General features: G+C 35.5%; 1 protein-coding gene across 2 annotated transcripts in view; it reads right to left on the reverse strand.

Moving 5' to 3' along the window:
- Positions 1 to 12,858: 12,858 nt before the first annotated feature.
- The window catches only part of SYK (spleen associated tyrosine kinase), a 101,578-nt gene continuing 90,047 nt past the window's right edge, over positions 12,859 to 24,389 (reverse strand). For both annotated transcript variants that reach the window (XM_027839300.1, XM_027839299.1), the window contains 2 exons: positions 22,296 to 22,408; positions 12,859 to 14,969 (listed from right to left, as the gene is read on the reverse strand). In XM_027839300.1, coding sequence (XP_027695101.1) covers positions 14,897 to 14,969; positions 22,296 to 22,408 — 186 coding nt within the window. In that variant the 3' untranslated portion in view covers positions 12,859 to 14,896. The remainder of the gene's footprint in view (positions 14,970 to 22,295; positions 22,409 to 24,389) is intronic.

Raw genomic sequence — 24,389 nt, forward strand, 5'->3', positions numbered from 1 at the left:
GATAAAAGTCCATCCTTTCCAAAATTATAAGGTTTAATGGAAAGAGCAATTGATTGACAACGAGAAGACTTTGGTTAGTTAATTTGAGCTTTGTTATTTGTTCTATATGTGACCCTGAATAAATCACTGCATCTCCTTGGGCTTTAGTTCTTAATATTTTCCTCATTCACCCTACTTTCCTAAATCCACCCCAGTGAGATAATACTTTTTCATGCTGATTGTAACTCCATCCTGACAGCCTCCTTCCCCATTGGTGAGTTTCTTCCCTAGCAGCTCTTACATTAGCTGGGTTCACTTCTAACCCCACTCAATCTATGATTCTCCACACTACCATCCTCTCACCTTTTCAGTTCCCTTTTATATCTTCTCACATTAGCATATAATCTCCTTGATGGCAGGGCAGTATTCTTTGAGGGTATTTGTTTGTAGTTGTATTCCCAGGGCTTAGTACATAGTAAGTGTATAATAAATGCTTTACCTTTATCTTTTAAAATAAGGGAGTTTATAAGATTTAAAGCTGGAAGAAATCTTTGAGGACATCTACTTGTATCTCCTCATTTTATGGATGAAGAAACAGAAACTTATGGAGATGAAGTTTTTGGCCTGTCATTACAAAAATAGTGAGTAGTAGAGCTCCATCACACAAATAATATTAATATGTAGTATAGTTGGGATTCCAGCTCAGGTAGTGCGACTCCACATCTGCTGATCATTTCTGCTAAGGAATCTTTGGGCTCTCCCATTCTTTAATTCTATAAAAAATTATCTTCCTATTGGTGCCCTGATTTTAGATTAGAAAATATTTGATCCCTTGTCCTATTATTCAAAGATTTAATTCCAATCATTTAGCATATGCTGTATTCTGAGTAGAAATCAAGTTGATATAATTTGAGTATGAGAGGTTTACAATAGTGAATCCTTTTGGTTTATTATGGCCTTTTCAACAGTATGCTTGCCCTAAATAAGCTGACAAGGAATACATTTCAGTTTTCTATTCACATGTGATAGAGTGAATCAAGCATGGCTAAATTACTCAAGTGTTGGCCTGCCACCTAGTGTTTATTTTTAATAGCAATTCTAGAAATAGGTGCTTGTGGAGACCCTGCAATCTAGGGTGCAAGGAAAATGATTAATGAATTCAGGGTCTAATTAGAAGGTGCACCTGTATCCCCTCCTCCCCAGATTCCTCAGGTTCCCATGCAGTATCTTCTTTCCTGTCACAGTTAAAACTCATATCAACTCATTTGAAATACGGTATTAAAATGGTGAGATGGAATACCTTTATTTTAAAAGTGGGAAATTACAGGGAAATTTCAATGATTAATACAGTGGAATGGATCACTACTGAGGGGATTTGGGGCATCTGTGGAAGATATTTGAGAAAGGAGGGTCCTTACTTTATGCAATGTAGATGAGCATCTATATGGCCTCTCTACATATAATTCTAGAGGGTATAGTAGCTTCTAATAAGCTCCTTGATGGCAAGTATTGCCTTATACAACTCTTTTTGTATTCCTAGTGGTGTACTTGGTACATAGTGAATGCCTAATAAATGTTTATTGATTAATCAATTGATTGATAACACCTTTGAGATTCACAATCTAGAACTCTTTCTCGTTAAGGAACTTTACCTATTCCTGGCTACCAGGTTGCCCTCCCACTCACTATTTCAGACAACAATTAGGTGGTTATAATACAGGCTCAGAGATTTGAAGCTGGAAGAGGGTTTGGAACTCTCCCAACATCTTCATTTTATTGTTGGGACACTGAAGTCTAGAGAGGGTAAGTGACTTGCCTATGGAAAGGTTACTAACTTATAGGTCTGATATCAGTGTCAGTTGTGAGGTCTCCATGCTTTTAAGTGTGGATTTTCAAGATAATCCTTTGTTTAGTGTTGTAGAGGGCACAATGGATTAAGTAGAAAGCCTGGAGTCAAAAGACCTGAGTTCAAAAATGATCTCAGACATTTACTAGTTGTGTGACTTTGGGCACCTATTTCTAGTGTTTCACTTAATTGATATCTGTCTCAATTTTTTCAGCTCTAAAATTAGGGATAACAATAGCACCTAACTCCCAGGGTTATTATGAGGATCAAATGAAATAATATGTATAGACACTTAACAATGCTTGTTCCCTTCCCCTTTTCCTTTGAGTTGTGGAGTAATGATGACTAAGAGTTTTCTTCTAGTCAGAGAAAGCTTTGATTTAATCATTTAACAAACATTTATTAAGCCCCTACTATGGGCTAGAAACTGTTCTATGGCCTGGGTATTAAAAAAAGAAAAAAGAAAAAAACAGTCCCCACCCTCAAAGAACTTATGTTTATCAGGGGGGAAAACATATGTAATATCAGTATATATGTATTACTATATAAAATCTATACACAAAATAAGTATAAAGGTAATGAGTAGGGGAGGGAGCACTAGCAGCTGGGAGAAATCAGGACAGGCCTCTTAAAGAAGTTTGCATTCAATGTGCACTTTGAAGGAAATAAAGAAATCTAGCAGTTGGTCTACTTACTTTTCAGTCTCCTTTGCTTGATCTTTATCAATATTATACTCACTAACCATAGTTATTGCCTCCCCACCCACCTCAAGGTTCTCTCCCAGACCTACTGCTCTTCTCCTTCTGTGTCAGGAGTTTATGACATTTTTGTGTGTCATGGACACTTTGGCAGTCTGATGAAATATATCCCCTCTCACAATGACGTCTATGCTCCCTCCCTGAAATGACAACCACCCTGTTGCAAACCCTCATTACTTCATGCTTGGACTATTGCAATAGCCCATTCAATACTTCCTCAAGTATTTCGCCACTCCTGTCCATTCTCCAATCAGCTATCAAATTGATCTTCCTAAAGCACAGATCTGAACATATTATCTCATTATTCAATAAACTCCAGTGCCTCTTTATCACCTCCAGCATCAAATATAAATTCCACTGGTTGGCATTCAAAGCCTGGAATTCTCTACCTCCTCATGCTTCATATCTTTCCTGGTTTTCTTTAAATCTCAGCTAAAATCCCATGTTCTACAACAAGCCTTTCTTGATCCCTCTATTGAGGATCTCAAATTTATCCTGTATATAGCTTGTTTGTACATAGTTGCTTGCATATTGTCTCCCTCATTACACTGTGAGTTCCTTGAGAGCAGGGTCTGTCTTTTGCCTTTCTTTGCATCCTCAGCACTTAGCATAATGGCTGGTGCATAGTGGTCACTTAATAAATTCTTATCAATTAACTGACTGACTTGTTTTCATCAATCATAAGTGAAAGAAAATATGAGTTAGTGAAAATAAAGATGTAATTTTCTTTTAACCATCCAAGTTCATGAGCCCTGAAATCCATATATAGACTCTATGGAGGTCCATGTTGTTGTTGTTATTGTTGTTCAACTGTTCTAGTTGTGTCCAACTCTTTGTGACCCTATTTGGGGTCTGGATACTGGAGTGATTTTCCATTTCCTTCTCCAGCTCATTTTACAGTTTACATTGAAGCAAACAGGGTTAAATGACTTGCCCAGAGTCACACAGCTTGTAAGAGTCTGAGGCAGGACTTGCACTGAGGTCCTCCTGATTCCAAGCCTGGCATTCCATAGTCCCCAGGTTAAGAATCTTTTATCTATACTATTTTGCTTAGTGATGTCATCAATTCACATGGGGTCAATTATGATTTTTATATTTAGAATTCTCAAATCTACGTATCCATCAGTAATCTCTCTCCCATACTACAGTCCTGTCACAAATTGTTTTTTTGCTAGCTACAATAACTGAGCCATAGACATCTCAAACTCAATTTGATAGGAATAGCAGTTTCCTGATGAAGCTTCCTTGACTTCCTGACACAGCTTCCTTCCTTTACATATCCAGTTGGCCACAGCTTCTCTGATGCAGCTTCTGGGTCTAATAAATCCCAGCTTTGTTTAGGTGAGGTCTTGGTGGGTGCCTGACACCATGAGTGTCATCATACCCTTATGACTTACTGACCAGACACATTTTAAGAAGGAGACAAAGGGAGTCTCATTCAGAGATTCTATTTGTTTGTTATTCTTTTGTTGTACATCCTTGCTCCATATCCTTGTTGTGTAAGGTTAAAGTAAACCTCTCCTTTGTTCAAAAACTTGGGAGTGCTTCATTTGGTCTCAACATCAAATCTGAACTAAGAGAGTGCTGGTGTTATAGCCACACATATAAAACTCAATGTATCTCCTACAGGTCCTCTTGTCTTTATTCAATCAGCCACACTGATGCTGACCCTCATCACATCTCATTGGACTACTGAAATAATATTCAAATCTCTCCCCATTTCAAACTCTTCTGCACACAGCAGCCAAAGTGTTTTTTCCTAAAGCACATGCCTGTGCTATTATCCTGTATGTTGCTTGCTGTGTACTTATGTGTGTGTGTGTGTGTGTGTGTGTGTATTTGTGGGGGGGGTTGGAGGGGTGGATTTACTTTCAGTATTATTAATCTCACCTTTGATTTTCCGGATTTCCAATTTGGTGCTCAATTGGGGATTTTTAATTTCTTCTTTTTCTATTTTTTTAGTTGCATGCCCAGTTAATTATCTGTTCTTTTTCCATTTTGTCGATGTAAGAATTTAGAGAAGTAGATTTTCCCCTAAGTATTGTTTTGGCTGCATCCCATAAATGTTGGTACATTGTCTCCTTGTTGTCATTCTCTTTAATGAAATTAGTTATTGTTTCTAGTTGTTCTTTGACCTACTGATTCTTTTATATTAGATTATACAGTTTCCAATTAATTTTTAATCTATCTTCCCATTGCCCTTTGTCGGATATAATTTTATTGCATTATGATCTGAAAAGAATTACATTAAATATTTCTGTCTTTTTATATTTGATTTTGAGGTTTTTATGAGCCATTATATGGTCAATTTTTGTGTAGGTGCCATGTGCTGCTGAGGTATATTCCCTTCTGTCCCCATTCAGTTTTCTCCAAAGGTCTGTCATATTTGGCTTTTCTAATATTCTATTTACCTGCTTAGTTTCTTTCTTATTGATTTTTGGTGGGATTTATTGAGTTCTGAGAGGGGACAAATGAGGTCCCCCACTAGTATAGCTTTGCTGTCTATTTCATCCTTTAACTCACTTAACTTCTTTGAGAGTTTAGATGCTATACTACTTGGTGCAAATATGTTTAGTAGTGATATTGCTTCATTTTCTATGGTACCTTTCAGCAGATGTAATTTCCTTCCTTATCTCATTTAATTAGGTCTGTTTTAGCTTGTACTTTGTCTAAGATCAAGATTACTACCCTGCTTTTATTTTTACTTCAACTAAAGCATAATACATTCTGGTCCAGCCTCATACCTTTACTGTGTGGGTGTCTCTCTGCTTCAAGTATGTTTCTTGTAGATAACATATTGTAGGATTCTGATTGTTAATCTACTCTGAAATCCACTTCTGTTTTATTGGAGAGTTCGTGCCAGTCACATTCACAGTTATGATTACTAACTATATTTCCCTCCAACCTATTCTTTCTCCTGTTTGTCCTTTTTCTCCTTTCACTCTGCCTCCTCACCAGTGTTTTGCTTCTGTCTACCACCTGCCCTCATCTGCCCTCCCTTTTGACAATCCCCATCACCCCCTTTACTTTATCTCCTCCCCTCCTACTTCCCTGTCAGGTAAGGTAGATTTCTATATTCACCTGATTGTATATCTTATTCCCCCTTTGAGACAATACTGATGAAAGTAAGGTTCAAGCAATGCTCATCACCCACTTTCCCATCTTCTTCTCCACCTTAATAGGTCTTTCTTGCCTCTTCATGTGAAATAATTTACCTCATTCTACTTCTCCCTTCCTTCTGCACCCATTGTACTCCTTTTTCTCATCCCTTCTTTTTCATGTCATTCCCTCAAATTCACCTTATATCCATACTCTCTATGTATATTCCTTCTAGCTGTACTATTAGTGATGCAATTTTTAAGAATAAGAAAAGGTCCAGAATATCAAGGGAACTAATGAAAAGAAATGCAGGGGAAGGTGGCCTAGCAGTTCCAGATCTTAAATTGTATTATAAAGCAGCAATCATCAAAACTGCTTGGTACTGGCTAAGAAATAGAGAGGTGGATTCTTGATAATTTCTTGAAAGATGCTGTCCAGGTCCTCCTTTTGATTATGGCTTTTAGCTAGTCCAATGATTCTGACATTGTCTCTCCTGCATCTATTTTCCAGGTCACTTGTTTTTCCCATGAGGTATTTCACATTTTCTTCCATTTTTTTCGTTCTTTTGAATTTGTTTGGTTGATTCTTGATGTCTCATAGAGTCATTAGCTTCCACTTGTCCAATTCTAACTTTAAATGTGTTGTTTTCCTCAATTAACTTTTGTACTATTTTTTTTCCATTTAGCCAATTGTACTCTTTAAGGAGTGGTTTTCTTCAGTGGATTTTTGTATCTCCTTTCCCATTTAGCCAATCCTACTTTTTAAACAGTTTCTAAGCTGTTGACTCTGGGTTAAAATAAATCCATGAGGTAAACCCAGAAATATAAATCACTGGGTAAAATGGCTTAGCCACAGTGACCTCAAAAGTGGCTAAAAGACACTAATTACAAAGGACTCAATAAGGACAGACTGGTCACCTTTTATGTATGTAATATGTAAAACATATGTCTAAGATTGTTATTAGCAACTGGGTAGTTCATAAGAAAGATTGGGGTAGACCTGAGTATGATATGACTTTAAAAAGTAAAACTGTTTAAGAATAGCTAGAAAGAGTAATTATTTTATACAAATGAGGTGTGAGAGGAAAAACCAACACAGAAGAATTAGATTTGGGAAGAAGGCTGTCAGTTCTGGAAACCTACTTTGTTTGGGAATAAGTTCAAGAGGGAAAAATACATACATACATACATATATACATATATGAATAAAAGTCTTCTAAATTCAGAAAGAAATAAAATGCTAAAGGGACAGGTAAGGTGGAAAGGATGAAGGAGGGATCTCTAGAGGAAGGGTGAGGGAAAAGGTTAAAGAGAGTGTATAGAAGGGTGTTTAGATTAATGGTAATGGGAGGAAAAGGGAAAATCCTTGGAGGAGAGGTAGGTTAAGTAACAAGAGAACAAGGTAGAGGGTAGAAGTAAAGTAGAGGAATTTGGAGTGATAGAAAATAAGAGATATGCACAAACATAAAATTAGAGATCTGAAGTAGAATTTGTTAAGGAAAGTATCTATATGTGTATGCATATACATTTATATGTACATATGTATATGTATATCTATATCTATATCTATTTCTAAATATTGCATACTTTATTAAGGCCTTCTGGGGGAGGGGAAGAAGTGAGAAAAAAGAACAAAGTAAAAAATGCATAGCAGAGAACAAAAGAAAACTAACAAGGAAGCAAAGAAGAGATAGACAATTCTCAACACAATGTGTGGTATTTTTTGTATAGACTTTCTTGATATTGAAATTTATTGCTAGATATTTTGAATCCTCTCTTACATTCTACTGTGCACATGACATGCTTCTTTTTTTCTTTTCTGATTTCGTATTTCAGTTTCAATATTTAAGTTTAAAATAGGTTTTGTGTTCTCATTGTATATTTAAGTTTCAGTAATAAAAAAGAAAAAAAGTGGTTAGAAGGAATAAAGATAAAAAGCAAAATATAAGTGAAATTAGAATTGGTGGTGGTGGTGGAGGTGGTGGTGGTGGTGATGGTGGTGGTGGTGGTGGGTGTGTGTGTGTGTGTGTGTGTGTGTGTGTGTGTGTGTGTGCAAGGAAAATAAATAGCTTAGAACAGAAGGTAGGAAAAGAGAGACCATCTTTTCTTCTTTTATCTTCCTGGTTGGCTCATCTGCGTGTACTTACAATTTTAAACTGAGTTTTCTTTCTTGTGAGGTCTTGGTAATCCCCACCCCCCATCCTTTACTTTTGAGCAGTTTTGATCATTTTCTGTCTCTTTCCTCTTTGGTGGTAGATTTCTTTAGGGCTGGACCTTAAAGCTGCTTTGGCCTTCTCCTATGCTGGCAGATTCACTTTTCACTGGCCTCAGTCTCTGCTCCAAATGATTTTCAGTAGATGAAACTCACTTAAGTTGGATGCTAATCTTCATTTCTTCATCTCCTCTCATTCTATGTTAACATCCTGCTCTAGTTTCCTGTGTTCCTTAGTTCTCTGACTAAGCAGAGCTGCAGCTGTGGGTTGGTGCCCCAGGAAAAGCATGGATGTGCTTTCCTATGTCTCCCCCTACACAGAACTGGGAGGTGAATTTTATTGCCCCAAGAGAGAGGGCTTAGGGTTGTGCTGACAAAGGGAGCATCAGGAGAAATGTGCAACAATTGTGGACTTCCCATTTCTGGGAAGAGGGGGATGGGGTGGTTTGGGAGAATTTTCTCATATTTCTTCTTGCAAAATATAATGATTTTGCAACATTCACTTTTCATTTCTGTATGTATATTTGTGTGTGGTTGCTCTTTCCAACTATATTGTTGCAGTTACTGTGTTCATCATTTTCTCAGCTCTGCTTACTTCACTCTGCATCAGTTCATGTAGGTCTATGCATATCTTTCTATATTCATCCCATTTATCATTCCTTACAGAACATCAACATTCCATTACATTCATATGCCACATTTTTTAGCCATTCCCCAGTTGGTGGTCACCTTTCTTTCCAATTCTTTGCTATAGCAGAAAGTATTGCTATAAATATTTTGGTATATATAAGTACTTTCTTCTTACCAATTGCTTCCTTGGGATATAAACCTAGTAGTGGAATCTCTGGCTCAAAATATGGGTGTGTTAATCACTTTATTTGCATAATTCCAAATTGCTTTACAAAATAGTTGCACCAATTCATAGCTCCACCAACAATACATCAATATGCCAATCTTCCCACAACTCCTCCAAAATTGACTATTGCTATTTTGTATCATCTTTGCCAATTTACAAGATGAGTTGAAACTTCAAAGTTCTTTTGTTTTGCAATTGCATTAGTAGTGATTTAAAGCTCTATTTATCTATTTACCTGTCTATCATCTGAAGGTTTAAACTTGCGCTCTTTATATGAACTTTTTGGGACGAGAACTTACGTTTAGCAGATGGGGATTTGGTTGACTAGGCATCTTACAGTGTGTGCTTCTTAAAATTTTATTTTTGAGGAAAGAAAGAAAGGATGGGTGTTTGGCAAGGGGTGAGAGTGGTTTCTTTTTTGTGGCTTGATGAACTTCAGATAGTGCTGAGTAGTCTTGCTTATGAAGATTCTTACTTGGGTTGACAAAGCACCTACTATATTTACTGGAAATCCTTTTCCTACTGTACACAGTTGCTAAGGAAAGCCTGGTTCTGGGACTCCTGCTTTGTTTAGTATTTTACTATTTTTCCCCCTTTGACAAAAAAAATCATTGTTATTGCTATTATTTTATAATCTTTTGCAGCTGGGTGACATAGTAAGCAGAGCTCTGGTCCTGGAGTAAGGAACACCTGAGTTTAAATCCAGCTTTACTTAAATCCATTCACTTGCTAGCTGCATGACCCCGGGCAAGTTACTAAACCTCCATTTACTTCAGTTTCTTCATCTGCAAAATGAGGATAACAACACATATCTCCCAGGATTTGTATGAGGACCATATGAGATAATAATTGCAAAGTGCTTAGTATATTGCCTGGCACATAGTAAGCACTAGATAAACATGTTAGGTATTACTAATTAGAAAAAGGAAGAAATCTCACTGTGTGACTAATTATATAGTACACTCTTCCTCCATCATTACTATTCTTATCTTTTCGACTTAGCAGAGATCAGTGGTAAGAACCTTATTTTATGAAGTTGATTACTTGATAAATGATGGCACCTCCATTTCCTTTCCTGCTGACTAATCTTTGAAATATCTGGCTGCACAATTATCTCCTTCCTTTATGTGGCAGAGAAATCAAGCCAATTTCTCTCAACTGAAATTGCTTGAATTGATTTTTGCTTCCTATAAAGACTCTGAGGTTATTTATACTTATATATTTAGCATTGTTATTCTGTCTGAGACGTAAAGAATAAACAGTTAGAAAACTGGCTTTTTATTTTTAGAGAAGCAACAACCATCTTTTTGATGAAAAAAAGAACTTTTGAATTATCTTGAGGAATGTAATGCTTGTAAATCATGACTTTAATTAAATAACCAGGAAACTTGTGCTTAACACTTAGAAAAATAACTCTTTGGAATCTAGAGCAATAGACAAGATTGTGTATGATTACTTGGATTATTAATGCAAATCAAATGGGCAACATAGATGACAGGTGATATGGATGGGATGAGTTGTGTTAGGATGACTTTTAACCTCAATGTTCATGAATAATCTGGTAAGAGGCAAAGATAGGATTTATATCAAGTCTTCCTGCCTTCAAATAAACTATTTTAATAGATACACCATTCTTCCTCTAAAAATATTTTATTATATCTCAGAAAACGCTTCTGGCACCATAGATTTAGAACTTGAAGCAATCTTAGAGGTCATCTAGTGGAATCCCTCATTTACAGATGAAGGAATTGAGGCCTACAGATATTAAGTGACTTGCCCAAGATTCCTGGCAAAGCCAAGAGTTGCAGATTGTTCCTTTGATCCCCAATCTATTGTTACTTCTACTGTATCACAAGGGCCTCTCATAACCCGGAATAAATTTTTACAAAACAAGTTTTGTCTTGCTTTATTTGGTGGTGGGGTCCAGAAAAAAGTAGTGAATAACAAGTTTACAATGATGAAACATCAGGTTGATGCTGTTTGGGTCACCTTGTCATACCAAAATTGATTGTTTTCTTAAGAATATGTCCCATCATATGTGTGCTTAGACATGTATGTTGGCACTGTTGTAGATCTTATGGAAGGAACCTTAGCTATCTAGTCCAAACTCCTCATTTTACAGTTGAAAAATCTGAGGTCCAAGATGGTGAAGTCACTTCCTCACAATACAAAATGTGAGGGGAAAGGAAATTGTTGCAAGACAAGGGCTAGTTTCATGCATGCACACGGTATTATAACCTTTCCCTCCCTCTCCCCACTGATGCCTGCAATACCACTATTTGAGTTCATTTCTTTGTAGACTTCTGGCTCCCTCCAGAGTCACTCTTTTATAATACATACTTTTGGTAGGGGCAGCATGTAGAATCCTACTGAATGGAATCATAAAACATGCTTTCTTCTAGGTGACTTGTGATGGCTAATACAACACTAAGTCTAAGAGTTAAGTAAAAGAAAAAGAGAGCCCAAGAGATTTGAAACTTTCATCTATCAATTTTGCCTCTGTTTGGTCCATTACTCAAGAGGTTGCTTTCATACAAATTATTCAAAGATGTTTTGTTTTTTTTTTTCCTGAGGCAAGGCTATTTACCCTCAATAAGCAAGGCAAACAGATTTTTGTGCTACCAGGCCATAAATTTTTCACTAGGAAAGGCCACTACTTGGTTTTTGTTGAGTTGTTTCAATTGTGTCTGACTCTCCATGACCTTATTTGCTGCTTCCTCGGCAAAGATACTGGAGTGGTCACTTCCTTTTCCATTTCATTTTACAGATGAGGAACTGAGACAAACAGGGTTAAATGATTTGCCCAGGCTCACAAAGCTAGTACAAAAAATATAATGCCCATTTTACAGAAGAGAACCTTTTTTTTCCCAATAGGACACATAGATGATATCAAAGTATATCAAGTACCCTCTTTAGTAATAGAGTCATAAACCACAGGATTTGGCATATCATTAAAATTATGGGTACATTGAAGTATATAATAAGAACATTTTCTGATGTTTTGTGATCAATACTGTCCTACTCATTTTTTCCCCTAATGTTCTTAACCTGGGGTCTATAAACTTTAAAAAAAATGATAATAATTTCAACGTAATTTGTTTCTTTTGTAACTTTATATGTTTTGCGAATTTAAAAACATTATTTAGAGAAGGGGGACCATAGGCTTTCCTGGACTGACAAAAGGGTCCATGATACAAAGAAAGTCAGGAACCCTTTCTCTATGGCTAACAATGAATGTTCTGAGGACAAGGTTGCTATTATTCTAAAAGCTAATAAACTTCATCATCTGCTGGTCTGTTGAAATTCTTCAACATTGTATACCATAATAGCAACATTGTGAGATGATAACTATAACTGACTTAGCTTTTCTCAGCAATACAATGATCCAAAAGACTCATGATGGAAAATGTTATCCACATTCAGAGAAAGAACTATGAAGTCTGAATGCAGATTAAAGCATATTATTTTCATTTTTGTTTGTTTTGTTTTTCATGGATTCCTCCTTTTGTTCTGTTTCTTCTTTCACATGACTAATGTGGAAATATGATTAACATGATTGTACATGTATAACCTATATCAGATTGCTTGCCATCTTGGAGAGGAGGAAAAGGAGAGAGGGAGGGAGAAAAATTTGAAACTCAAAATCTCATATAAAATGACTTGAAAACTATCTTTACATATAATTGGAAAAAATAAAATAGTATTTACTTAAAAAAAAAAGAAAAGAAATTCTTGGATTCCTAAATAAGAAATAATAACGAAAACACGTTCTGTCAGGTTTCTAAATACTATAGAGGAGCTTATATTTGATCCTAGAAGATGTCTGAAGGGACAAGTTCAATCCTCACCTGGGAAAAATCTTATTAGTTCCCAACTGTTGCAAGTTAGATTCTTTCAGCCTCTGATAACAAAGACAGGTGAATATATACAGTGAAAGATATAGTAATCTGAGCCATCTAAATGATAAACTAAAGGTGTTATTTTCACTCCTAAAAGATGAATTGTGAATATTTGGTTTTAGTTTAATGCCATTTATCTAAAAGAAAATTCCTGCTCTTTAGGCTGACAGGTAGCCCTATTAATAATTTATCTGAAAATAACCACAAAGCTCAGTTGCAATTTTTATTAAGAAAAGAGTTTCTGTAAAATGTCTTTTGAAAAACCATTGGTTTATCTGAATATGCAGATAACGCAAACTACTGCTTGTTCAGCTTTTTATTAGAGGGGCCAGCAGATCTTTCTGAATCAAATTTTAATTTTTACAGTTCAAAAATACAGTTCTGGAATTATGGTTAATTGTGGCCTTATATAAACACAAATTCACAATCTAACAACAACAGTAACAAAGAATAAATGTGAAAGAAAAGCATGATTAAATTAAAAAAGCATACATTAAACTGAATACTATATTAGCAAAATAAAACAAAACACATCAATACAACTTTCAAAAAATTATCACATAAGTCACATAACTGGGATAATACAACTTCTGAAACCCCCTTAAGTGACTACTTAAGATGTTTGTTCAGGTTAGTCTGTTTTTTCAGCCCTTGTAGTCTCTTCAGCAAAGTTTAGAAAGCATTTAAGTGAGTCTATAAAAAAATAATTCTTATAAAGGTATCTTGTCATCCTCAGGAAAGGAAAGCACAGGTTATCTTTTAGGACCTTACAGTTTTCTCCCTAAACTTCTTAACTCAAAACCCCTTTTGTTTTAATGATTCTTATTTATTTTGGTCTTTATTTTTCAGCCTACCTCCATGCTTAGAGGGAATAGGTCACCTTGGCTCCTTCCCTTACCCCATACTTCAGTCCTAGTAGTTTTTTGTTTTGTTTTGTTTTGTTTTTCCTGCATAGAGGCAAAGTTTCTACTGTAGAACTGCAAAGTGATTATCATTTAAGCATCTCATATTTAGAGACCATTGTTAATTTGAATACTCTCAGGCCCCAACATGCATATTGGGAGGGCAGGTAGGAAATGATGGGTGAAGGAGAAGAGAAACAGGCAGTCGAGTCAAGGAATTCAGGTCTAGATGCTCTGTTCTGGTTGAGAGGTTAACGACAAAAGCTTTTAACACATTTATGACAACTGAAAGAAGGTAGATCAAGTAGACATGGAATAGTCTTCTGCCAACCAAAAGAGCAGGAAAATGCTTTATTACTTTCAAACGGTCATAGGCTATGTCTACTGTGCCTTTCCTAAGGTATCCACCCTATAAAATGCGCTTAATCTTCCCTCTGCAAATATGTATTTCATAGTGGCCTATAACAGAAAGATTAGCTAGGAATAAGGTAACAAAAGCTATTCATTTATTAAAAACAAAACACAATTTTCATATTTTTTCTCATTGCTCTTTCTCTTATCTCATCTAACAAAGCAAAAGTAAATATAAAATAATTCATTTCCATTCAAGTCAACATATTAATACAACCTTCACTGGTTGTTTGATTTCGCAAACGCACTTTTGCTCTCAGGAAATATTTTACCATAGAAAATTTGAGATCCATCAAGATAAAGCAATTTAACCTATTGCCTAACTACCTCTCTCTTCTTTCTCCTTCCATCCTATTGCATTCCATTCCTTTCTATCCCTTTCCATCCTTTTTCACATTGTCTAATTCTGAATAATTCTTCTATGATAGCCTACATAGTGAAAATATTTGTTACAATGCCTCTAGGCCTATTCAGTATTCAAATGCATGAACAAGAGGCAGAGAACTGTTAAAATGTAAAAGAAATTTCGTTAAAATATATTTTAAAGACTGTCATGAAAGCTATATAAAAGAGGAAATCAAATTAATCTAGCAGACTTCTTTGATTCTACTGTCCTCTTCTGTATTCTACTATCTTTTGTGTCCTGCCACACCTCTCTCTCTCTTTCTCAATATTCTTGTGTATCCATGTTTGCTTTGTAAAGTAAATATCTTTGGACAAAGCTTGTGTTGAATGTAAGTAAAGGAAATTATAACAACAGTTGTGTCACAGACAGTTTTGTTCTTCAACCTGGTAACACTGAATGGTGGGCTTAGCATGATCAATAAGATGTAAGTTAAATTCATTTAAGAATATGAATTTTCTTTTATAGATTTTCTGATGAAGGCTTTCTATGATTCCTCCTAAAGGAAACAAGAGTTGAGGTTTTGGACCTGTTAATGAACAACATCATAGTAGTAATTACGTAGTCGCAATTCAACAGCTGCAAATGCAGGTCTGTTTTCAACCCTGAAATGAAAAGAGAAGCATTATTTTTTTTAGGAACATACATATGAGAAAAGATACTTTTATATTGCCTGATACTGCTATACCCTGCCACTTTTTAAAAAAACTATTGGTATATCCTAATTTTAGGTTGCCTTTAATTATTTTATTTTATTTTTAAAACACACTAAATATACCTTGCTAAAAAGCAACAAAATATTAATGGATAGATGAACTACCAAACTAAAGTGAAATAGAATAACAAAAATAACCAACATCAGCCCCCCTACCAAAAAAACCTATAAACTTTCAAGGCCAAAAGTTAAGTCTGGGTGTTAAATTGGGGAGGGACACAAAGGGAAGGCAGACAAAGGGTATTTATGTGTAGTTCTAGTGCCAGCTTTAAAAAAATAAAATAAAAGAGAAGTGCTTAATCATGGAATGACTAGCAAACAAAAGGTTTAATTTGGAGAGGAGATAGAATGTGACCCCTTCATACCATTAGAAGTAATATGTATCCATTGCCAGCAATGAACAGAAAAAGGTGGGGCCAGAATCTAAATCCCATTGCAAAAAAAGGACTGACAGGAAGGACCATCTCTGGTATCAAAAGAAAACATGGAAGGTTCATCATAAAGGCTATGCTTTGTCCAAATGTTAGGACTCGTATCAGAAACTTCACAGGATGATATAAAGGACTGAATAAAATGAAGACCATAGCTAGCACCAATCAGGTGCTAAATTGTCCACTTCAATTCCCAGGCATCACTTTATTTTGAGTGTCAATACTGTGCCACTAATGAGAACAATTCAACTCAATGCAATGCCAAAAAAAAAAAAAAGCATTAAGTTCCTGTTATATTCAGAGTACTCTGCTGGGGGTGGTCAAGACACAAATGTGAAAGGGGCAGCTAGGTGGTGCAGTGGATAAAGCTCCAGCCTTGCAGTCTGGAGGACCGGAGCCTCAAACACTTGACCCTCATTAGCTGTGTAACCATGAGCAAGTCACTTAACCCTGATTGCCTCAGCAAAAAAAAAAAAAAAAAAAAAGATACAAATGTGAAAACAAAGCTGCCACTACCTTTAAGGTGTTTATAATCTACTGGGGTGGGAGATACCATGTCATACAAATATATAATTATACGAAGTAACAGGCTTGGTATACATTTGAAGCATTGTGTTCAGCTGTGAGCTGAACACATATTAGGAAGGACATTGAGAAGTCAGAAAACAAAACATATTAAAAAAACTGGTCTCTATTTAGAAATCATTATACTAAATTAAAAAATTTATAAGCATGAGAAAGAGGGGGAAGTTGTTTAATCCAGGCAAAGTTTTGTTTTCATTTTAACATAAAATTAAGTACTAATAATTTAGAAAATAAGATTAATTTACCATAAAGTTTCATGTAACAAAAGTTGTATTAATGATTCTTCAGGTTGTGTGTTTTGGTTTGTTGTATTCTTTCTTTTTTATTTTTTTTACATCTCTTTATTCTTCAACTTTTTATTTTAGGGTATGGGTGCTTTGGGAAAACCATTGTGGGGGTATGGAGGTAGTGACACCAAAGACTAGGTGGGTCTCCAACAGCTCTCTGGATAGTATAGTGGACTTTAGGCTCAGATAAGATGGGGGGGGGAGGGCAGGGAATCCCTGATGTCTCAAGGGAGGTCAAGCAGAAATGATTGTGTGGCAACATACAAGATGGGGTTCCAAAATGAAATATGACATTCCTGTACTAAGTATTTCCCACCACATAAAAATTTTAATATAGGAAATGTCCTATCTCCAATACATGTTAGGGAGGTTTTAATTGTCTACTTCTCAAGGATTCAAGGGGAATGACTAGACACATTGGATGACAAGTGAAGAACTAAATTGCTTTCATGATACTGAAATTTTTATCTACAATTCCATGATCTAAGTACTATAAAAATTACTTTATTTTAGCTGAGGTGAGTATTGTAATTTTTTGGAAATGGAGAGATATTAGCAGCTTAGGAGTATAAAGAGAAATTCCTAGCAGGCAGGAAATTGCATAATCATCTATGCAGGAGAATAAACCATTAGCATGAACTAACAGAGTGCACCATAGTATAGACTTTTATCTTTAATTACCTTGACAACTGGCAAAAACAATAGTCATGAGACATGTTCTTTGGTAAATGGACAATTGAGCCTTTGCTTTAGAGAGTTATCAATTACCCTTAAGTTTCCACATAGGAATGTTAGCTTTGATTCTAGGAGAGAAAAACTACATGATCCTAATAGTTATATGTTACTGTGTGTCTGTATGGATATTTTTGCTTGTTTATTTTTAGCAACTAATATCAATTTACTCATTTATAGGTTTAAAATTCCAAACATATCTTTAAGTGTCCCATATATTGCAGCAAAGTATACTTGGTTCTAACATTATACCTCAATTGCTTCACTCATAATATTTTTTTCTTTTTTTGAATATTTTGTATTTTTCAATTACATGTAAAGATAATTTAAAACATTCATTTTAATAAGATTTTGAGTTCCAAATTATTCTCCCTCCTTTCCTTCCCCCCTCCCCAAGGCAGCAAGCAATCTGATATAGATTATACATGTACAATCATGTTAAACATATTTCCTCATTAGTCAGTTGTTAAGGAAGAAACAGAACAAAGGGGGGAAAAACATGAGAAAGAAAAAAAAAACAAAAAAAGTGAAAATAGTGTGCTTCAATCTGTATTCAGAGACCATAGTTCTTTCTCTGGAGATGATAGCATTTTTCATCATGAGTCTTTTGAAATTGTGAGGGATCATTGCATTGCTGAGAACTAAGTCAATTATAGTTGATGACAGCACAATGTTGTTGTTTATGTAGAATGTTCTGGCTATGTTCACTTCACTAAGCATCAGTTCATACATGTCTTTCCAAGGTTTTCTGAAATCTACCTGCTTATCCTTTCTAATAGCACAATAGTATTCCATTACATTTATATACCACAACTGGTTCATCCATTCCCCAATTAATGGGCATTCCCTCAATTTCTAATGTTTTGCCACCACAGAAAGAGCTGCTACAAATATTTTTGTACATGTGTCTCCTTTTCCCTTTTTTATGATCTCTTTGGGATATAGACCTAGTAATCATATTGTTGGATCAAAGGGCATGCACAGTTTTTATAGCCCTTTGGGCATAGTTCCAAATTGCGCTCCTGAATGGTTGGATCAGTTCACAACTCTACCAACAATGCACTAGTGTCCCACTTTACCCACATCTCCAACATTTATCATTTTCCTTTTCTGTCATATTTGCCAATCTGATAGGTGTAAGGTGGTACTTCAGAGTTGTTTTAACTTGCATTTCTCTAATCAATATCTTCTCTTATATTGTCTGCTTATAATCACACACTTAAAGTATGAGCTGAGCTACTGCTGAGTGTTATAAAAGGGAGGCTTTAAGGGTCTCCCAAGTTTGTTCATTGACTAAAGCTCACCATTATTTTCTTTGCTTATACTTCATATCATATCATGACACAAAGAATCACTCAGGGATCTAAACATATTGCAATTTGGGGCTGAGGCCTCAGGAAAGAGATTCATCTTAAAACATTGTGTCTTTGATGTAATAATGTGTGTGGATACTATAATCCTGTTACTTTTGTCATTCAAATCTGCTTATATAGCTACAGACATAACCACTGAAAACAAATACATCAGTAAGCAATTTTAATGGTCCTGGGTTTTTTTCCCCCTTCTTTTAATCATATTTATAGAATCAAAGTGTTCGAAGGATTCTAAGATCCAATCATTTTAATAATGAGGAAATAGGAGTTCAAGAGAGTTAAGATAACTTGCTTAAGATCATACAGATAAGAAATGATAGAGCCAGTACCAAAGCCTTGATTTTCTGATTCTAAATCCAGCGTTATTTCTACTATACCGCAGACCACTATTGTCTACCTTAATAAATACTGATGCTAAAATTTTATATAAAATATTAGCAAGGAAAGTATAGCAATTAATCAAAAGATTATGCCCAGGTTGTATTTTTAATAGGAATGCAAGACTGGTTCAATATTAGGAAAACTATTAACATAAATGACTGTTTTAATAGCAAGCTCCACAAAAATCTTATGATTATCTCAACAGATACAGAAAAAATCTTATTTTTAAAAAAATACACCTATTCTTATTAAAACCCCTAAAAAGTCTAGTAATAAAGGGATTTTTCCTTAACATAAGTAGTATCTATCTAAAACTAAGAATGAGCATTATTTGTAATGGGAATAAAGTAGGACTTTTCCAATAACATCAGGGATAAAGTAAGGGTGCTGATTACCACATAACTATTCATTGTGATGCTACAAATCCTAGCTATATTGATAAGACAAGAAAAAGAATTGAAGCAATAAGCACAGGAAAAGGTGGAGCAAAATAATACCTTTTTTTTTTTGGCCAATGACATTATGGTTTACTGAGAGGTTTCTGAACAAATAACAAATTAAATGAAATTATGTTACAGCTTCAACAAAGTTATACAATATTTTGTTGGTATTATAAAAATGCTGGAGTTTTTATAATATGTTTTTATTTTATATCATTTAACTTTCCAACCAGTAATGAGATACTGAAACATGGCAAAACAACTATGGTTGTCCTTGTTTTCCAAGACACTCTTCTCTCACCTTCTTCCTGAAAGATGTATGCATTCCAAAGAGCATCTCTTTCTTTGAAGTCTTTTTGGCATTTCTAGGAACTTAGGCTCTAAAAGCTAGCACTAAGCTAAAGTTATGGTTAAAGCAATTCACTAACGGTCTATATATATTCTATTTAAGAGCAGTTGACAGGGAAGCAATGGTCACAATAAGAAAGAGACAGAGTCAGAGACAGACAATGAGTGTTCAAGAGACAGGCTGAATGAGAAAGAGACTAACAAGAGAAAGAGAGGGAGACGTGAAGAGATTCTCTTTGTCATTTGTTGGGGTTTTTCTCTAATTAGGGGATCAAGATGAACAAAAAAATTAATAATGTTTACTTTTAAAGCTCTTAAAGCCAGTGAAAAAGTTAAATGGATCTCAATCTGTGACACAAATGAGTCTATAGTATTTCTGAGTCCAGCACTAAGGAGAAGAGAGGTTTCTAATATAAGACAACTTTCCCTTCCCACCCTGTAAAGTTTACAGAAATCTTTTCCCCAAGTGATAGAATGAGAGCAATAACTAAGGCAAAAGTGAAGCCCAGAAGTAAGTCTGACGGGAGAAGCTGGGAAGGCGAAGCTCTACCCACACAAAGGTAGGGGGCCAGACAGGGGCACTAGTTACTTCTACTATTCAACTACACAGCTACTAGCCCAGTTATTTACATGTCATTTCAGGATAAGTCTTTTTTCAATTTTTGTTTTAACTTTTTCTCTCTGGTTGGGGGTTTAAAATGTGTTTACTTGGTTCTTCTTGTTTCTTTTGAACAGGATTTTATAGTATTACCACCAGTACTGAAATAATTGTATTGTGAAAATTTCATTTTGGATTTTCTAAATGTTCATTTTTATGCCCTTATTATGTTATTTCATTTTTCCTTTGATGCACTGAAATTAATGTTGAATTTATCTCAACAATGTTGCTATTATAAGAAAGATTTATTGTCAGTTGAATTTTATTATTTTACCTTTTTCCTTGTTGAATTTTATAATTTTGGCTTAGCTCCCATCAGGAAGAGATAGAAAGAAAAGTTCCATTTAAAATAATTACAAAAAATATAAAATACTTGGGAGTCTAGTTGCAAAGCTACACATAGGAACTATATGAATACAACTAAAACACTTTACATAAGTAAAGACAGATCTTAATTATTGGAGAAATATTAATTGCTCATGGAAATGCTGAGGCTACAAGATAAAAATAATAACACTACCTAAATTAATTTAGTTATTCAGAGCCATGCCAATCAAACTAACAAATGATAACTTTATAGAGCTAGAAAAAATAATAACAAAGTTTATCAGGAAAGAAGATCAAGAATTTCAAGAGAAATAATTTTTAGAAGTGAGAAAGAAGTAGCATTAGAAATACTAGATTTCAAACTATATTGTTGTTGTTCAGTTGTGTCCACCTCTCCGTGACCTCATTTAGGTTTTCTTGGCAAAGATACTATGGTGGTTTACCATTTCCTTCTCAAGCTCATTTTACAGAGAAGGAAACTGAGACAAATAAGGTAAAGTGACTTGCCCAAGTTCACTAAGTTAGTAAGCATCTGAGGCTGGATTTGAACTCAAGTCTTCCTAACTCTAGGCCTGGCATTCTATCCACTGCACCACCTAGCTACCAAGCAAAAACTATATCATAAATTGTTAATCAACAAAACAATTTGTTTTGTTTTGTTTTTAGGCAATTGGGGTTAAATGACTTGCCCTGGGTCACACAGCTAGTAAGTGTCAAGTGTTTGGTCTGAGATCGGATTTGAACTCAGGTCCTGCTGACTTCAGGGCCAGTACTCTATCCACTGCACCACCTAGCTGCCCCTCAACAAAACACTTTGGTTCTGCTTAACAAATACAAAGGTTGATCAGTGGACTAGATTAGGTACACAACATATGAACACAAATGATTACAATAACCCGGTGTTTGATAAAACAGAAGTTCTCAGCTACTGGTGGTAAGTAGTGACTATTTTTAAAAATGCTTGGAAAACTGGAAAACAGTCTGGCAGAAATTAGATATACACATACATACATACATACATACACACATACATACACACATATATACATTTTCTTCAACATGTCCATGATTTGCACCTAGAGACTTCAGAGTGAGAATTGCCATTGGGTGAGATCAGAGGTTCCCTCTTGATTGAAAAGAAATTTTACCTCACTTTCATCTGAAGAGTTCATTTAGCCTTATGTGCTTTCTGGTATATTCTAATCTATAGAATATCTCCAATTTCTATTTCATTTATTGACTATTTGCTATCTGTGATAGTCTTGATGGAAAAAGGCTAAACTGATGAATTTAAGCTAAAAGTTAGTGATAAAGGGAAGCTGCTTTTTTCTCAGACTTGTATTCTTAAACCAGCATTAGTTGAGGGGGGCAGGTATTCTAGTCTGGTGATTGTCTTGCAAATAGACAAGGAGATGAACAAATGCTCAGCTATGATCCTGCTTCTTCTCCCCTCAAAGCAGTTTCTCTTGGAGAGTGGTTGGCCAGTTCCTAAGTTATCTATCCATGCCACCTACTGTCGAGCAGCATTTAGACTACCCCTGTGGACATACATACCTTACATAGGCCCACATATATATCTTATATCTGAAAACCAGGGATTTGCCTAGTAACAAAAGCAATCTGATAAATCAGTAGGGAAATATGTTGTACTTACTCGTACGTCCAACATAGTTTCATTAGATCATAAATTTCACTTGGACAACCTGGAGGACACTCCATCCTCTCTCCTTTTTCTAGCATTGCTGAAACTTCACTTCCTTTCATTCCCTAAAAAAGGTGAAAGGCATTTGAGGTGATAAAATAGATGTATAGTAACTATTTCTACTGCAACTCACCTTAAAAATTCTCAAGTCGGTTTAAATCAATTTCTTTGATCCAAGAATCTCAAAGTACCATAATCTACATATTTATTTGATGGCAATGGCCATAATCATGAGGGAAAGTTAGTTGTGCATATTATCTTCAGAATCCATCACAGCAGTAATGTATTAAATAAATTCTCTCCTGAATCAATCTATTGCTCAGTTTATAAACATTTATTAATCACCGATCATAGTCAGATAATGAGCTAAGCAACAGTGATATAAAGGCAAGTGATAAACAGTCCCTCACCTTTAATTAAGAGAAAGCGTATTATTTAAATGAAACATAAAAAATAAACTAAAGGTAGTTTGGGGGAGGGGATGCACTAGTATTGGTGCCAGGGTTTGGCAGAAAAGGTTTTCTGTAGAAGGTTGTACATGAGGTGAATCTTGAAAGAAATCTGGTATTCTGAGAGATAGAAATAAGGAGGGAGTGCATTCCAGAGATGTAGTACATCTAGAGCAAAGTCATGCAGATAAGAGGTAATGTATGCAGAATGAGTTGGTAGGTATATTGGGTTACATAATGGTTGAAGAGGCATAATGTGAAAGAAGATTGAAAGGTTAAGAAGGGGACTGGTTTTAGAGAGATTTAAATGTCAAACACAGGAGTTTATATGTTGTCCTAGAGGCAATGGGGATTTTGTTAAGTAGAGAGGGTAATGTGACTGGCATTTTAGGGAAACGACTTTGACTGCTCTGTGGAGGATGGATAGAGGATAGAGATGAGAATACCAAATGAGAGACAGGAGTGCAGACAAGAGGTGATAAAGGCTTAAACCATTGTGGTGATTGTATGAGAGGAGAGGAGAGGACACATGTGAAAGATGTGGAGATAAGAACAAGATTAGTGATTGGATATTTGGGATGAGGAGTTAAGGATAACAATAATTTTGGTAACTGAAGTCACTAGAAAGATGGTGGTGCACTCAACAGTGAAAAGAAATTTTGGAAAAGGGATGGGTTTTGACTTAGAGAAAATAAGTTCTGTTTTGGATATGTTGAGTTTAAGATATGTGAGACATCCAATTAAATGTTTAATAGGCACTTTGTGATATGGGACTGAAACTTAAAGACAATAGGGTTATACAGGCATAGTAATTGAACTTATGTGTGCTAATGAGATGCCCAAGTGGGACGTAGAAAAGAGTGAATTAAGTCCAGGACAGAGCCTTGAAGAAAAGCCAGAGTTAATGGGCATGACATGGATGGAGGATTAGTCGGGGAGACTGAGATGGGGCAGTCAAACAGTTATAGGGATAACCACATGAGCACAGTGACATGGAAAGACAGAGAAAAAAGAAGGCAAGTGTGGCCAACATTTGTCAAAGGCTTCAGAAAGGTTCAGAAGGATGATTGAGAAAAGACTAATAGATTTGTCAATCAAGAGAGCAGTTTCAGTTAAATGAGGAAGTTGTTAAATGCCAAACTGAAGTAGGCTAAAGAGAGAGTAAGTTGAGAATAAAAGGAGACACAGAATGCAGAAGGCTTTTTTAAGGGGTTTGGCTGAGAGAAAGAGAATAGATACAGAAGGATGATTACCAGGGATAGTAGGATCTAGTGATGATTTCTTAAAGATGGGGTGACATGAATGGATTGGAGGCAGTAGCAAAGAAACTTGTATTCCCTGTAGACAGCAGGAAAGGAACCTGTAGTAGAGTGAGATAGAAAATTATGGAGTAGACATGATTGGAGGTGGGGGGAGATAATGTTGTCAAAGAAGGGAAGGGCTTAGATCAAGGGTACATGTAAAGAGGTTGGCTTTGTGGAAGAAAATAATTTTGTTCTGTTTTATTTTGCTTTTAGAAACTGTAGCAAAGAAGGAAAAGGTGTGTGTGATGTCAAACAGTAGTGATATAAAGAGGAAGAGAGAAAACTCTTGGTGA

Source organism: Vombatus ursinus, unplaced genomic scaffold (assembly GCF_900497805.2).
Source record: "Vombatus ursinus unplaced genomic scaffold, bare-nosed wombat genome assembly UNPS02014832.1, whole genome shotgun sequence".
NCBI lineage: Eukaryota > Metazoa > Chordata > Mammalia > Diprotodontia > Vombatidae > Vombatus > Vombatus ursinus.